The 16,445-nt window shown below is 40.4% G+C and overlaps 1 protein-coding gene across 1 annotated transcript; it reads left to right on the top strand.

Annotated features, from left to right (window-relative positions):
• Positions 1 to 51: 51 nt before the first annotated feature.
• On the top strand, positions 52 to 16,229 carry FFAR4 (free fatty acid receptor 4). Its single transcript, XM_080598671.1, has 3 exons — positions 52 to 10,944; positions 11,380 to 11,508; positions 15,179 to 16,229. The coding sequence occupies exons 1-3, from the start codon at positions 10,417 to 10,419 to the stop codon at positions 15,584 to 15,586; spliced, it is 1,065 nt and encodes a 354-aa protein (XP_080454797.1). The 5' UTR covers positions 52 to 10,416; the 3' UTR covers positions 15,587 to 16,229.
• The last annotated feature ends 216 nt before the right edge of the window (positions 16,230 to 16,445 follow it).

Here is a 16,445-nt window from a genome sequence, read left to right as displayed (position 1 = left end):
GAATTTGGAGTGTTGCTATTTCATACCCGTACAGAAAATGCCTGTTAGTGTTCAAGAGGCATTTAGATAATGCCATGAACAGTATGCTTTAAATTTTGGCTAGTCCTGAAGCAGTCAGGCAGTTGGACTAGATGATCTTTGAAGGTCCATTCTAAATGAACTACTCTCTTCCAAAACAAGCTGGCAATAACTTTTTGCAGCTAATTAGAAACTGACAAAAGCTGAGTGTTTATTGATTTGCAATCATATCGCTTTCTTCTAGCATATACTGTAAACCTGGGTCTGTTGCTAGCAGTTTCTTCCTTGTACCTTTAGTAAAGATCAACAAGTATTCCTTTCATGAGAATGATTGAAGTGAAGAAATCTTAAGGCAGCACGCTATCTAAGGTATTTGCTGCTTTTACAATTTTATGGCTTGCTGAGGCCAGGAAATTACCTACGCTCAGCCAGACTCCAAGGTGTACCTTTCTCTGGTATACTGAATTGAATGGCTACCTGGTGTCATTTTTTTCTATTACAGTTTACTGTAAAATTTTGTGCCTCCAACCCATAACATTCTCTCTACTCTTTAATGGTTAAATCTTACTTTTACATAGAAGGGTGTTTTCAAAGGTTTTTTTCCAAATTATTATTATGATATTAATTATGTTGTTGATAAAGCCAGTGTTTGAGACAGAGATTGTATTGCCACTTTTCAGTTTTCCTGACTGTCTCTCAGGCTAATCTTTGTCTTTGACAGTTTGGCCAGAAAACCTGCTGCTGCTATTTAGGGAAGATGTGATGAACTAACAAGTGAAGTAAATTATGCTTTGGAATCATAAGGTTTTGCTATGATGGAAATTCCCTTAATTTCATGTTCTTCTAAATACCTTTTAAATGCAGGATAATAACTGCACTTTTCATTCCAGCCTTTGACTTTAATCTCTTATTAAACTACTTTTGGAAGTTTAAGTTGTCTTTTAACAGCACGTTAATCAGCTAGTATTCTGTTCTCAGTTGTATACTTAGCATGGTTTCTGTAAGAAGAAATTATGATCTTTTATGTATTATAGATGAAATAAGTTTGCCTGCTACAGGTCAGCAGTATTCTCTGAAGTAATTCTGAGGCTTTCTTAAATTAGCCTAAAACACTTGCTCATTAGAAGCTGGTACTGTAGAGGAGGACTGAAAGGCAGCAGCTCATTAGGTGGTCAGTTATTTAATATTAAAGTGAGTACATTCAGATAAAGTTGATATATTAATATCCTTTAAAATATTTTGTTTATTCCAACACCTCTTCTGAACTCTCACAACATGTTTAGGTGTAACTAAGCACAAAAAATGTACCGATAAATTTATGCACCATCAATGTTGTGTATGTTGAAAACTGGTAAAATGACAATCTCCAGTGTCAAAAGTCCAACTTTGAAAGCACAACCACAAATATGTCATCACTTACAGGATTACAACCAACTACAGAATGGAATCACAGAATCACACACAATCATCTAGGTTGGAAGAGACCTCCAGGATCACCTAGTTCAACCTCTGACCTAACACTAACAAGTCCTCCACTAAACCATATCACTAAGCTCTACATCTAAACATCTCTTAAAGACCTCCAGGGACGGTGACTCAACCACTTCCCTGGGCAGTCCATTCCAATGCCTAACAACCCTTTCACTAAAGAAGTTCTTCCTAATATCCAACCTAAACCTCTCCTGGCGCAACTTTAGCCCATTCCCCCAAACTCCAACTCTTTCATAAAGCATGCAGGTGATATCACTGCCTCTTTTTTTGGCCCTTTAGAAACGAAGTTAAGGATTGAAAGTAAATTTTAGTCTTAAAAGTAAATGGACAAGGAAAAGGTCTGCTGCTCCTCTCTGATTATATCTAAGATAAGAGGTTTGTGCCTAATGCTCATCTTAGTGCTAGGATTTAGCTGTGAATTTAATTCTTTGTACAACAGGAAGTAATAAAAAAAAAGATGTTATTTCATGCACTTTGTATTTTCAATTTCAGTTGTCTATTCTGAGTTATGTCCCTTTCAAGTAACTGAATTTCAACACAATTATAGTTCAACCTAGCAAAAATTCTCTGAGTCTGCCTCATTTGAAGATGCTGGTCTAGAGAAGCTTTTGGATTAAGACAAGGGTTCACCAATACTAGCATAGTAATAAATCCTGGCTTTCACATCCAGTGTTCTTTGTAAGTGGAAAGCAAATTAAGTGGTTTTGATGCAAGGTGGTGGGGTTGGAAAGAGCCATACTGCGTATAATTACTGACTTTTATCATGAGGACAACTTGTGAAGTAACAGCAACTGAAAGATGGCTCTGTTCTTTTTCTTACATTAAGTTAATCAACTTACATAGAACCATTCTACCAACTCCTCATCATTTAATTGCTTGTGCAACTTTATCTCTTACTCTTGATTTTGATAAAAAATCTTTCACACAGTTATTTGCCACTGACTGTTCTACTGATGTTTAGGCAAACTATATAATAAACCACTTCAACTACACAAATAAAAAGTGGCAGGGAAGCCATAGTGCCTGTTACGTTGTAAAAGCATCATGCTGAACAGCACAAATATTTAAAGACAACTGTTCATCACTGCTCGGCAGATAACACTAATGTAAATGGTACAGTGTCTTCAAAGCAATTAGGGGAAATACTGCGCTCATGATATCTATGGACCAAAGCAGATGTAGGTGAGAGATTACAAGTAAGGCAGTACAGGAGTTTTAGACACTTCCATTTTAATCTGCTAATCAATCTAGTTTTCACATCTTGTAATGTGATTGAGCTGTTAAGATTACAGAGACAGTCGTGGCTATGGTTTTAACTTAAAAAATTGTAATCAATTATCATACAAAAAGATACAAGAAGAGATTAACACTATATTGTAATATAAGCTATGTTACATAGCTTGGTACTACACAACTCAGACTACTTACAGCAGTTCCAAATCTTTTCCTTTCTCTAATTTGAAAAATATGACAGAATTAAGTAGCCAAGTGGATCTGTTCCCTGCAGTAAGGGAATGTAAGGATGATCCTGTTGAAAGTTTCTGGGTGTTAAAAACATAGAAACATTGTCACCGTGAGGGTCTGTGAAGGCACCCATCCAGGCAAAGCAGGTATCTACCAGGGAAAGACAGTGCAGAACATCCCTGAAGTCATCCATGCAGCTATGTTGTATGCTATGATGTTTGTGGATTCTGGAACAGGTAGGATTTTAAAAGACTGGGAGGGAAATAAAGAAAAGCATGATGCCAAACAAGGAAGAAGAAAAGAAGTCAAGGAATTTTAGACCATATCAAGATAACGGGGAGAAAAAAAGACTATCATAGAGCTGGCACTATGAATCTCGTCATGTGTCTTCTGTTTCCTTACTAACCAAGTGCTATGGATCAGGAAAAAAGCAAAAGATATGCTAACATGGACCTTCTATTTCAAATGCCAGTTTCTTAAAAATGCAGGGAAATACAATTATTTCCTCTAGCCTATACCGTGGATAGCACAAGTGGCTGAAAAGCTGTATTACGTAATTAAGTATCAATAAATCATAGTCACAAGAACGTAAGTGCAGCTAAAGTTGGTCTTCGGTCTGACTGACGTAGTCAGAACACAGTGTCTCTGACAAGCAGCCGCAAGTGGATGCCTTGTGTAAGGATAGGGGATGCCTCTACGGGACCTTCTAATAATCTCAAGCTTTGACAGGCAGACATGGTTCCCATGTGTCAGTAGCTCTCAATGGATTTCTCTTCCCCTTAAGCCTCCCCTTAAGCTTCTGTGAAAACATGACATGAATTAAGTAAGGATAATGTATTAGGCAATTCCATGGTACTATATTTGATTCCAAAACTATTTACTGTTTCCACAGATGATGCACATGCTGCTGGAATAGGGTACACATAAAATCCAAGGTAGGAACTAAGAACTCGTTAGAGGACAGCATTAATTTTCAATTTGTCAAGACCAATGAACTAAATAGGATGAGTACAGTAAGTATTACAGGTAGGAATAACCCAAAAGCAAAACACATAGTATGACAGTTTATCAGGTTTAAAGGAAAGTTTCTTGGGATTACAGTAAACAGAAACTGAGCATGACTCAGTATCCCACTTGCATGATTGTGCAACAGTTTTACAACCTCATGAATAAATAGACTCTTACATATTTTACACATAATCTTGCATTTCTAGTCAATACTGTTTAGTGTTTTAGCTGGAATACCATAACCAATTTTGAGCACTGTACTTCAAGAACAGTTTAGGCTAATGAGAATGTAATAAGCCTTTCAGATTTCTAATCAAAATCATTGAAGAATCAGGGTTATGTGGTCTACAAAGACAGCATGTTGTCATGAAAAATGACATTTCATACAGAGGAAAAAATAAAGTCTTCCTATGTTCAGTGAGAAGAATAACAAGCGTAGAATTGGAACAGGGGAAATTCCAACCTAAGGAAAATCTTTCTGGTGGTTGGAATAGATGAGCAGTGAAACACGGTGCTTATGGAGGCTGTACAACCTCCACCACTGGAGATTTACCAGGACAGTTAGATAAAACAATCTAAACCATTCCTGACAGGTGACTCTGCCTTAGGTCATTGGTATTGGCCTAATGTTTTCTCAACGCCCCCTGAAGCCCTATGTCTGATTACACACATAGACCTTTAAAACAACAGACTGTAACATTCAAAAAAGAAGCAGTTAACATAATGGTCCGCCTTTCTGCACTGACTCTCCATGTTATTTCACAACATATGAAATTAGTAGCTACTGCACCACAAGTCATTTTAACAATTCAACTTCACCTTGCTTCTCAGCTGGAAAAAATATTGGCATTGCCATGTTTGTATAAACTTCTAGTCTGAGCAGACAAAGCCATTTTAAATCACTAATTGCACTCACGCATCTGAACTCCGCAGGTGCAACTTGATGTCACTTAATTCACAGAACCACAGAATTGTAGGGGTTGGAAGGGACCTCGAAAGATCATCAGGTCCAACCCCCCTGCCAAAGCAGGTAATTCCTTAGTGCTGGGAACTGCCTCATTCCCACATCATTTTAACAAGCGGAGCTATGGTGTCTGGCTCTTCCTCACTCTGTCTCTACAACTTCCACAGCTCCAAGCTGGGAGTTTGGGATCCAGCCCACAAGGTGCCCAAGAACACAAATCAGGAAGCCACATACTGAGGGGAGCTACCCAAGGAAGCAAGAAACCATCCTTGGGAAAGGTTGAGTGTGCAAAAAGGAGGTAGTATTAAGGATTTGCAGATGTAAATTTTCTTCTAGTGTTGATTGCCCAAGAAAAATGAGTCTTTTATTGCAAAAAAGTGGACATTGTCCATGTCAGATACCCACAAAGCGAGGCGTGCTTTTGCACCCAGTCCCCCTTCAGAACTGCAGCAGAGCTCCCCACCAGTAGGCAGGGACCTACATTCATTTCTGTGGTCTCTGTGTAATTGCTGCCTAAGTGTTTTATACTGAATAAGTAGTCTCAAGATGAGTGCGCAAAACAAAGTGCCTCAGAATATAATAAACAAGTCTGGGACCTTATCATAATGACATCCAGTTTGCTTCTTGACAGAAGTGCAGCCAGGTTTAATTTCCCTGATCTACTCAAAAGTGGTGTATACGCAGACTGCATCCGCGAGAGCACAAGTTTTATCAATGTAACAAGTATGATCTGGTTAGCATTATCTCATTTGACTGGACCGAAAACTACACTTATCATTTAGGTATCCACGCATTCTAGACATGGTTTATGAGAAACTGTAAGTCACATCTCTTTAATCATTTCATATTAAATTATAATGTAACCAGACTCCCAAACAGCCACTGATAATGAAAAACATGAACAGTGTGGGAAATAACATGATTTAGTGTTACACTTGGGAAGTTAGAGGGTTTTACATCATATCTTACAGTTAGCTATACTTTTTCTTATTGGTGTTGCAATTTTTTTAATTTTTCTTTCTCTAGTCGTAGTTTAATCCTAGCTGAGTACAAACCCTGTCTTCCAGTAAAGACAGTTTTTCTTTGTTCCAGGGAAGCACCCTGTAGCCCTTATTTCCAAAATGCCTGACTTTCAGAGGCAAATCTTATATCCTGATTTTGACCTGAAGGACCACTGCTGCTCTCAACAAGTTACTCTTCTAAGATGAGATATAAGGTAAAGAAAGCACACCAAACCATAACTAAGAGCATTCTCTAATCACAGAGTTCTGCAATACAAAGGAAGACGATACCTGTGATCTCTGCACTGTGTGCAGCCCAGTGGACAGGCATGTTCAGAGAAGGTCCAAGTACATCTCATGAGCAAGACAGGTTGGTGACAAGTTTTGTTTGTAAATCCTTCACAGAAACAACATGGCATTTGCCTTGATGGCCCTGCATCAAATCTCATCAGCAGGTATGTGAGTAACATAATGCATACCTGAAAATTAGTAACAGAAAGCTAGGGGGAGGGGTGTTGATGACAAAAATCTGACCCAGCTGTTTTAGTAAGCACATCCACTGAGCGTATTATTGGTGGTTTTCCTTTAGTCTGAGGCATTGGCCAGTAATTCTGCTGCAGCAGCTTGAATCTACAGCACCACTAGCACACAACCCAGCCTGCTGGTAATGGATACTGAGCACAGGAAAATGAGACTCCCCAGAAGCAACTGGGATTAGTTCTTGACATGATCACACAGATCCAATGAGCATCTGGTATTTTCTGTGGATGCTGAAGTGGGTGAGCTTGCTACTATATAAAGACAAACAGATGCATTTAAATTTGCATCAAGTTTAAAATAATCCCTTAGACATTGGTGTAAATGCTTCAGCTCATTGATAATGAAAGCATACTGTGCATGAGCAGTTAGAAAACTCCATAAAAATGCAAAATAAATAAAAATAGATTTGCACTTGAAACAAACATGACAATGGCATAACTACTTTCGAGTGCTTTATTAATAGTATCTAGAAGAAGAACAGCTACAAGTATGGTAAGTGAAAAAAAAAAAAAGATGAAAATAGAAAGCTAATCTGTGTTGCAACTTTTGCTAAAACCCTTATTATATAGACACAGCTTGAGTCACCTGCCAGCTCGTAACCTCTTTTGTGATGACAGAGTCAACATTTCTAACACGGTGAACTTATATTGCTTAGCAAACAGTAAATATACAACACACCTGTTACAAAAGTGAGTACTATTTACTCATTGTGACACAGGTGCAGGGAAATACTGCCCAAGGACCTACACAACAATCTACAGGCAAGAGAATATGTAAATAAGGCAAAAAGCTTTCCCAGGTCATGTCCAAGTGGAAAAAGAATGCCCACCTCCCAGCATCACCTAGCCCAGGAGGTCTCTCTGAGATGTCTTTCTTATGCCCAAGAAATAAGTAAGCTGACCTATCCCCATCTGTCGTGACAGTTCATGGTTGTCAGGGGAACAATCTGAAAAACAGAGCCCAGCTTATGGTATCAGGTAACAGAGCCCTTATTTGCCATAGAGAAGGCAAAGACTTGGGCTTTTATTCAGGACAAAAAGCACAAAAAAAGAAACAAGATATTCTTCCCCATAGGCTGGCTAACTAGATCTGCAGAGGGCCTCATAAATTTCATTTAGGCTAGAACTGGGAAATCTGAGTTGACTCTGTGTTGCATCACTTCTGAAAGTACAAGAGCACGTAGGTTGAAAAAATGATATAGGTTAAGCAATTGTAAGAGGTTTCCAAGCATTTTGTTAATCACTTCCTTTTCATAAGCATATGTGGACTATATAGTGCACACAACATCCACCTATTACAGTAATGCAAGAGTGCTATATTGAGGTTATGATTCCTCCCTTCCTCAGCTTTCATGATGTGATGGTTGCTGTGATTACAGCCATCCAACAGCAAATACAGCTTTTGTACTTCATGGGAGGGAAAAGAAAACTATTTTTTTTAGGTAAATGGATCCATTAAACCCATGAATAATCAGACTGGTTTTTTCCTGCAAGGACCTCCAATTCATTTGATAAAGCCTCACTGAAATGTGCTTGTTTCTTCACACCTCTGCAGTCTCCATGTATAATATTCTGTACACAGGCCAGCCTGAAGCTCTGACAGCATATTGAAAGCAGCACTTTGCTTTGGTACTCCTGAGCAAACAACAGGTTTATATCAAGTAAATAAGGTTCTCATTCACACCTAAGGACCAAAGCTAAAGGTGACCCTTTCTAAAGAAGATCAAAGACCTGTCCCAATACTTTCACATTTTCAGATCTTCTGCTCCTCCACAGCATTTCTTTCCTTCCTGACTGAATGTATCTTCACTTCTTCGATAACTCTGCTTTGTATGTTTCCCTCCCTATTTCTTTCCTGCAATCAGTTTCCATTGTGTTTACTTTACCCTGAATTGATAGGATCAGTTTCCAACTTCAATTTTCACTTATGCCTAAGGTCATGAAGATTTTATTCATAACACAATTTGCATTGATCTGTGCTACCAGTGGTCAGCTACGCCCTACAGGTCCTGTTAATGCCTTGTAAGTTTTTGCATAGGCACAGCCAGACCTCTGATAATTGCCCTTTTCCACATCCCAGCCTCTAACAGAACCGACCTCATCGCTGCTACTGCTACTTGCCCACAACTTTGGGGCTGCTTTGTCAGCTTGTATCAAGTTCCAAGCCTGAGTGACTGTGGCAACAGGAAGGTATTTGCTGTGTTTCAAGATTTGCTATGCATTTTACAGAATCAGTCCATGGCACAGTCAGTATAAACCGTGCCTGGATATGACAGGCTTTGCTGAACCTTCTGCAATATAGGTGCAGTTTTTTCTCCTAGCAAATGATACGGAATGTGTTTTGAGACACTTGTCAGTCACTTGTGTTGCTGGCTGCCAAAAATTCATCTTTCCAAGTTTTCCTATTGTTTTCTTTTGAGGTCATTGTTCACAGCAGCCACCCACTCACTAGCCAATCTGCCCACATCTGATACAGTCAAATACAAATCAGCAGGAAGTAGTAGGAGCATCTCATCTACCTGCTTAAGTGGCCCTTTAAACTCTGATGAGACAGAATAGAGAGTTTGAGCCACTCTAGCTCAAGAGAAAACATGTTAATTAAAAGAAATGTAAATTCTGCACTAGCAAAGATGTGGGAAGCGGTCCAGTAAAAATCTCGCTCTTGTCAGTCCTCATTACGTGATCATCTCCTAGAATGACCAAGTTTCTGGAATCCCTGCTAATGCCATTACATAACAGGTTCATTTCAGGGGTCACATCCAGAATAATGCAAAAGCAATGCCTGCTTACGAAGTCCTGCTGATATATCAGTATGGAATAACTCTCACCTAGAATACAGTTGATAAGAAAATCAAAAGGAGTAACTCCATATGGCAAAGCCTCTAACAGAAACCACAAGCACCTACATTGGCACTGAATCAAACTAATTCATCTAGAGCTGTCTGAAGTTATACAACTGTTTACACACTTTCTGAAAACATTTTATCTTCTTTTATGAGGCATTATCTGCTTGTTTGTGATGATTTATACGCTTCACTCCCTGTACATTTCTAAATCATCTGGAATGAAGAGCGTAAGCAGGAAAGCCTCCTTTACAGTTTGAGCAAACACTCAGAAATTAATGTCCTGAAAAAAGACGGTACTTCCTACACGTCTTGATTAATGAGGCTTCTTCCTCAAGAACTCGTAACACAGAAAGGTAGGACTCTGGATCAAACTAGAACAAGAATCCACAAAACAGTACTGTTATGTCTCCCCCCAACAGTGGACCACCATCAACACATGCAATGCACAGGACCGCTGTTTCCAAAAACCACTATCAAGACCCGAGGCAATGGATAAATTCCTCTTTTTTACCTTAGAACAGCACTTGTTATCCTGGCCCCTAGAAGAGCTCTCAAAGCCATCCCTCCTCAAAAGCCCTTCCTGGAGCTTTTGTTTTGCCCTGTGCTTTACCACAGGTGCTCCCAGTGGAGGGGAGCATCATGGTGCAGCCTGGAAGGCCTCCCCAGGTCACTGGCACCCCAGGGACCTGTCTGGAGAGCAGGGCAGACCAGGACCACCCTGAAGGATGTGGCCAAGCCTGGTCCCATTGGCACAGAGGTGCCACTGCTTTGCTGCACACCCTCCCAGGGAGGTGTTGGGTGGCCCCACTCGCGCCCACCCCTCTCTGCCTCCCCACGCGCACCAGCCTCGCCTCTGTGTGAGCTGCGCCGTGTTTACCCTCCCACTTCCTTGTTCCACTCCGGCACGAGGGCCATAAACCGCACTGCTGGCACGGCTGAGCCCTCGGCAGCAGGACCAGGAGGAAGGCGAGGAGGGGGATGGCGGCCAGCCCCCCGCCCCGTGTCAGGAGGGCACCCCGGGTGCCGCCGTGGCGGCTGGGAGCGCAGCCCTTCCCCTAGCTCGCTCATGCCCACCGGCCGCCCTCATGCCCGGGGCCGGGGCCGCGGGGGGCTACAGGACCTACTTCCCCTTCTTCTCGGACTTCAGGGGCCGCAACGTGACGGCCCTGCGTGTCGGTGAGTCGGTGGCGCTGGGCTCAATCTTCCTGCTGGCCTTGGTGGGCAACGTCTGGGGCATCTGCCTGCTGGCCTGGCGGCGGCACCGGCTGTGCGTCGCCAACTGCCTGGTCCTCAACCTCTTCTGCGCCGACCTGCTCTTCATCACCGCCATCCCCTTCATCAGCGTCGTGCGCTGGACCGAGTCCTGGGTGCTGGGCGACGTCATCTGCCACATGCTCTTCTACATGATGACCCTCAGCGGCACCGTCATCATCCTCTCCCTGTCGGCCGTCAGCCTGGAGCGCGTCGTCAGCATCGCCCGGCTGCGCCACGCCGCCTGCCGCCGCCGCAAGGTGCTGGCCGCCGCCCTCCTCGTCTGGGGCTTCGCCGCCGCCGTCACCCTGCCGCTCTGCTGCTTCTTCACCGTGGTGCGGCTGCCCGCCGCCGCCGGGGAGGTAGGGGCCAGCGGGGAGAAGGCTCCAGGCTCTCCGCCTCCGCCACCGGGGGGCGAGCGGCGCCGGGGAGCGGGCAGCAGCGGGCTGTGAGGCGGGCGGCAGGCGGCCCCCGGCCCGTCCCGAAATGGGGCTCGGCAGCGGTCAGGCTGCTGCTCTCCCCTCTGCAGGTCGAAATTCCCCGTTTCGGCACACGTTAGTGTGTAAAAGTTGCCGTTAGCATATTGTCCGGAATTGATGGCACTGACTAGACTGAGGACAACTCACCTATCTGTACACGTGTGGGCTTTAAGAAACATAAAGTGATACATGAAAGTTTTCACAGGTTCAGTTTAGTCTGCAGCCGTTTTCTCCGTAGGCACGGGGGGGGGATAAGGACAACGTTGTGGTAAAAATAACTGTATAATGTTAATTTGCTTCTTTATTCTTTGCAAACAGGAGGTTCAGATTTGCACCTTGGTTTGGCCCAGCACTGCAGGAGAAATACTTTGGGATGTGACCTATGCCATTGTTGTGTTTTTAATACCGGGATTAGTCATTGTCATCAGTTACTCCAGAATCTTGCAGGTACTTTTCTATTTTGTTAAACAACTAGGAGAAGTAAACAGCCATTCCCTAGGCATCAACATATCATCATCGTATACAAACACACTTAAAGAGTATAGACATTATTAGCTCTGGTAGAAAAGTGTGTGATATAAACTGAGACATTTCAACCTGTAAGCCTGTACATTTCAACTAAAGACATGCTTAAATGGCACATTACCAGAAGCCTAACACAAAGTTTGTCGTCATTTATATACAGTATTTAATACCCTTCTCCATTTATGTGTTATTCATATTTAAAGACTCTCAATCTCCTAAATTCATACAGACTTAAGCATCTGAAATAACTGAAAACTAGATGTTGCATTTCTTTAGCTCAGAGTCCACAGACTTGCAAGGGAGTTGTAGGAAAGCAAAGAAAGGCAGGATTGGAAACAACAGTCCTTCCCTTTTTAGATCTACTGATTTTTCTGCTTTCTGCATGGATTTGTAGTTCACAGATTTTATTAGAACACATTTATTCCTCCACAACTTCTGACTTTGCAGACAGAGTGTAAACCGAACACCACATCCTCATTCTTTCTGAGTAGATGTTGAAATACAGGCACCAAAGTCTATATCCTAGCAAGCATGGTACTAGACACCTAAATTCATTTTAAAAATCTGATTTTATAACCCCTCTTCTTCCAAAAACAGTGTGAGAAAAGAGCTAGAAAACGTCAAACTAAGTACAGGAATGTATGTTTTTTTAGCAACTGCCCTGGAAAGATTCTTGATTCCTGTATGGACTAATTAAATTTCTCATACTATTTTACTAAGGAAAAGTAAAAGCTTTGGAAAGGAACCTCAAAATACACCAATTATTGAGCAGGGAATTAATTGGTGAAATGGTGAGCACCAGAGGCTGTGGGTACATGAAACAGAGGTATATGTAGGTGTACATGAACCTGGGACCTAGACTCCAAGGCTGTGCATGGACTGCTATTGATCGGACTCAAGCTTGTTGTCAGTCATCAGTTTTGAGTTTCTCTACACTCTAACCTCATTACAATCTTGAGGTTAATGCATTAGGTAAACCTCTTCTAGTGAAGTAAAATACTTGCCTTTTGCAACCTCATACTGCCTGTAGGTGAAGAGCATACAGTAACTCAATGGGGAGTCCAAGCCCTTTGAAAAAATTGCAAGAAACTGAAGGCCGAGGAATGCCACAGTCCTTGTTCAGAGAGCAGGACAGGAATGGTGTTCTGCTTGTCCTTGCAGACTCCAGATTATTGTAGGTAGATTTGGAAAACACAGTGGCACGTATGGATCTAGAATCCCCCAAAAGCGTTCAGAAAAGTGGATTACAAAACAACCCCTTGCTGCTATGCTCACATTTCTTTTCCAGCTTGATAACACAGATGCTGAGATGTGTTACCGCTTCTCCTGAACTGAAAAAGGAATAAGGCCTATAGCAGATTCCCATATGTTGTAATTGTTTCTTTCTCACAGAGCTCTCCAGGAAGCACCCAGAACTCAGATGGAGTATAACTTAATCCTTGAGTCATTCCCAAGAACAGATTCACTCTAACTTCGTCAGAACACTCCACAATGCCAGTACTCACTGGGTACAATGCTAAGTATTACTGGAAGCAGTTCAAAGCATTAGTGTATTCATTTAACATAGCATCTATGAGGATGATGCTCTAAGTTAATAAGAAATATATTCTACAAATGTAGCTCAATTTAATCTGAAACTGAACATTATTTTTATACACTTCCCAGAACACTGGCAAAAATGACAGATTAGAAGGCATGTTTAGTTAATGGAGTTACTTGTTTCTGCAGTGTTCCCCCCTCAGGCAAGGCCCAACCCATATGGATTTAGATAAGAGGCAAGAATCAGTAAAAATGTTACTTACTTGTATATACATGACCTTTAAATTACTTGTTCTCAGAGTGTAGTCCAGATTCCCACTGTATGTGTCTAGATTCCTTATGTTGGGCACACCAGAAAGGGATCCAAAACATGTCACTATCACCCCATTTCAGTTGAGCATTTCATTAAGTTGCAGTTGTGTCTTACTGCAGTACTGGTGATTCTTTTATTCTTAGTTCTAGACTGTGCAGTTCCAACAGGGAAGATGGAGGGTGCTTTTATGGGAGATACAAAGCCTGCTGGTTGAGGACATTCTGTAGACATTGCTTTGAAACTGAAAGCTGAGGAGGGTACAGAGCTTGTTTTTCCTACTTTCTGGACAAATGCTTAAAACCCTGCACACTTATACTTGAAGTGGGCATTAGTCCTTTGTATTTTATGCAATGCATGTTCTTACTAAGGTGGGTTATGTATGCTCTCGGAACAACTCTTGAATCATTCAGAATTAGCCTGATTTCTGGATGTCAAGAAGGTACAGCAGGAGATGATCAAGCTGCAATAGTTTTACATGTTCAAAATATCAGAATTCTCTGCCCCGTTTAAATCAGGGAAGCGGCTATTGATATTGTTGGTAGATGTCTAGGTTCTTAAGGAATACTTATTCTAGGACATCAATCTCTGTGACAGACTCAGCAAACTGCAGAAAGAAGAACAAATTACTCAATGTGTATAACTATTTTCATCTTTACCTGAACCAGGAAACTATTAAGTATTACTCATATTAGTCTTACCCTTCTCTTAGTTATTGGTAAAGGGAAATGCCACACATACAAATACCAGAAAGAATCTTATGCTTTTGACTTTCCTACTTAAATACCAGATTGATCGAAGCTTTTGAAAATAACCATGCATGGGATAAAATGCCATCTTGATTATTTAGCTTTTTTTTTTTTCCAAATATTTCTTTTTTTTTTTTCTTTTTACTTTGCATCACATATATGAATCCAACAGACTTCAAATGTTCTGTGCAAACTACAATGAAGACATTGTGAGTAGAGCTTAAGATTTAAAGTTTTCTGCAAGACCTTAGGATTCAATATTCTATCTAATGACAGATGATACACACCCATGAATAGCAGATTCCCAAACTAGCCGTCCTCTGGTTTATTACATCAGACGGTAATTTTACAAGACACAGAGATTTTAATAGTGACAAAAGGATCTGTAAGATTTCAGATTAATTCATAGAAAGCAATTCTGATTACTGACTGAAAAACTAAGAGTTTACACAAAACCTGAAATCCCATTCAAAATTAAAACATACCATGATTTAGTTACTGTAATAAATTCATGCTCCTTCTAATACCTACCTTATAATACCAGCATGGCCATAAGAGAATTGGATTGTGTTCGTTCTTGTGCATCAACAGGATTGTTACCTGTGTTCCAGTTTGCATTTGTGGAAAAATCAATGGGATTATTTAGATAGAGAAAATGAAGTTGTAATTTGAAGTTAATGGGATTTCATGAGTAATTAAGGCCCTATTTTATGCTGAATAGTATTTATGGCTTCTGGAGAGCCATGCAGAGAACAACCAGTTTCATTAATACTGAGGTGAGCTCACAGCTGAGAGGAAGAAAAACCTCGGTAGTAAAGTGAAAATGTTTGAAATGAAACCATTAACAAAAAGTAAACATGGAGTTCTCCAATGCCTTTTTTAGTAGTCACTTTTCAAAACAGAAGCATCATGTGCAGACACTTGCTACCTGTAAAAATGTGTTGAGAATATTTCTAGGTTTCAGTGAAATCTACTTTCTTCTCTTTTACTGCAGATTACAAAAGCATCAAGAAAAAGTTTAAATGCTGGTTTGGCCTACTCACAAAATCATCAGATTCGTGTTTCCCAGCAGGACTACAAACTATTCCGAGCCCTCATTGTGTTGATGATCTCCTTCTTCATCATGTGGAGCCCAGTTATAATCATTATTTTTTTAATTTTAGTCCAGAACTACAAGCAAGATTTAAATATTTTGCCATCAGTTTTCTTTTGGATAGTGCTATTCACTTTTGCCAACTCTGCTGTCAACCCAGTTTTGTATAATGTTGCCCATTTCAGACGTAAATGTCAGGAAATTCTTCTCTGTTTTACGGGGAACCATATAGGGAATGGGGCTGGTACAGAAACCACTGCAAAAAGAAGTAAACGTGAACAACCTAATTTGTCTTTCATTACCAGATAATTATTTAAAGTCTGAACAGTGACACACTTTGGATGTTAATGGCTATACTATCCCAGTTTGAATAGGTCATTATACTATAGTATTACATGCTGGAAAAGGCAAAAAAAAAGGGGGGGGAAAGAAGCTAAATCTGTATTATTTTTAATTCCAGAAGGTAAAAATTCTCGAATTCATTGCTTTGCCTCAGTAAGATTGCACAATTTAATCCAATGGATTGAATTTATACTGGAAGAAATTGAAATATGGCAGTGAATTTGGTGAGTGTAAAATAGTTGAAGTACTTAGCAGAAGAATTAAATTCTATGGGATTACATTTTCTGTTGACATAAATGTTAATTTTAATGAAGTTCTAATGAAGCTATATCAAGAGTAGACCTGTTCCATTTTTAATCTGTATTTTCTACTGAGTGAGATCAACTTTCTTGTGCAAATATACATCCACAGAGAGTATCTGCTCTTGTAAATTACCAGAAAAAGGACACTTGATTATACAGTTAGAAAACTGACTACCTGAATAAAGGTTTGGGCAGATGAGATGATAAATGTGTTGTCACCACATGAATGACTGTTTTGGTTCCATCTCAAATTAAAAATATGGACGTAATGCCTGCTAATTTATAAATAAAGAATAAATACATGTTTACTTGTTATGTTTAAATTATTTCTTTAAAAAAGATGCTTTTTTTGGTGTCTTCAGTAGTCATAAAATCAAGCAGTGATATATACAGTCATTGAAATTCATTCTTCCTTTCTAAAATGCTATTGGAAAAGATTTCCAGTATTTCCTAGAAAAAAAGATGACATCATACTTGAAAAGAAAGTAAGTTTTAGAAAGCAAATACACACGTATATATATTCC

Source organism: Anser brachyrhynchus, assembly GCF_964034855.1.
Source record: "Anser brachyrhynchus genome assembly, chromosome: 6".
Taxonomy (NCBI): domain Eukaryota; kingdom Metazoa; phylum Chordata; class Aves; order Anseriformes; family Anatidae; genus Anser; species Anser brachyrhynchus.
This window is presented reverse-complemented; position numbering and strand designations above follow the sequence as displayed.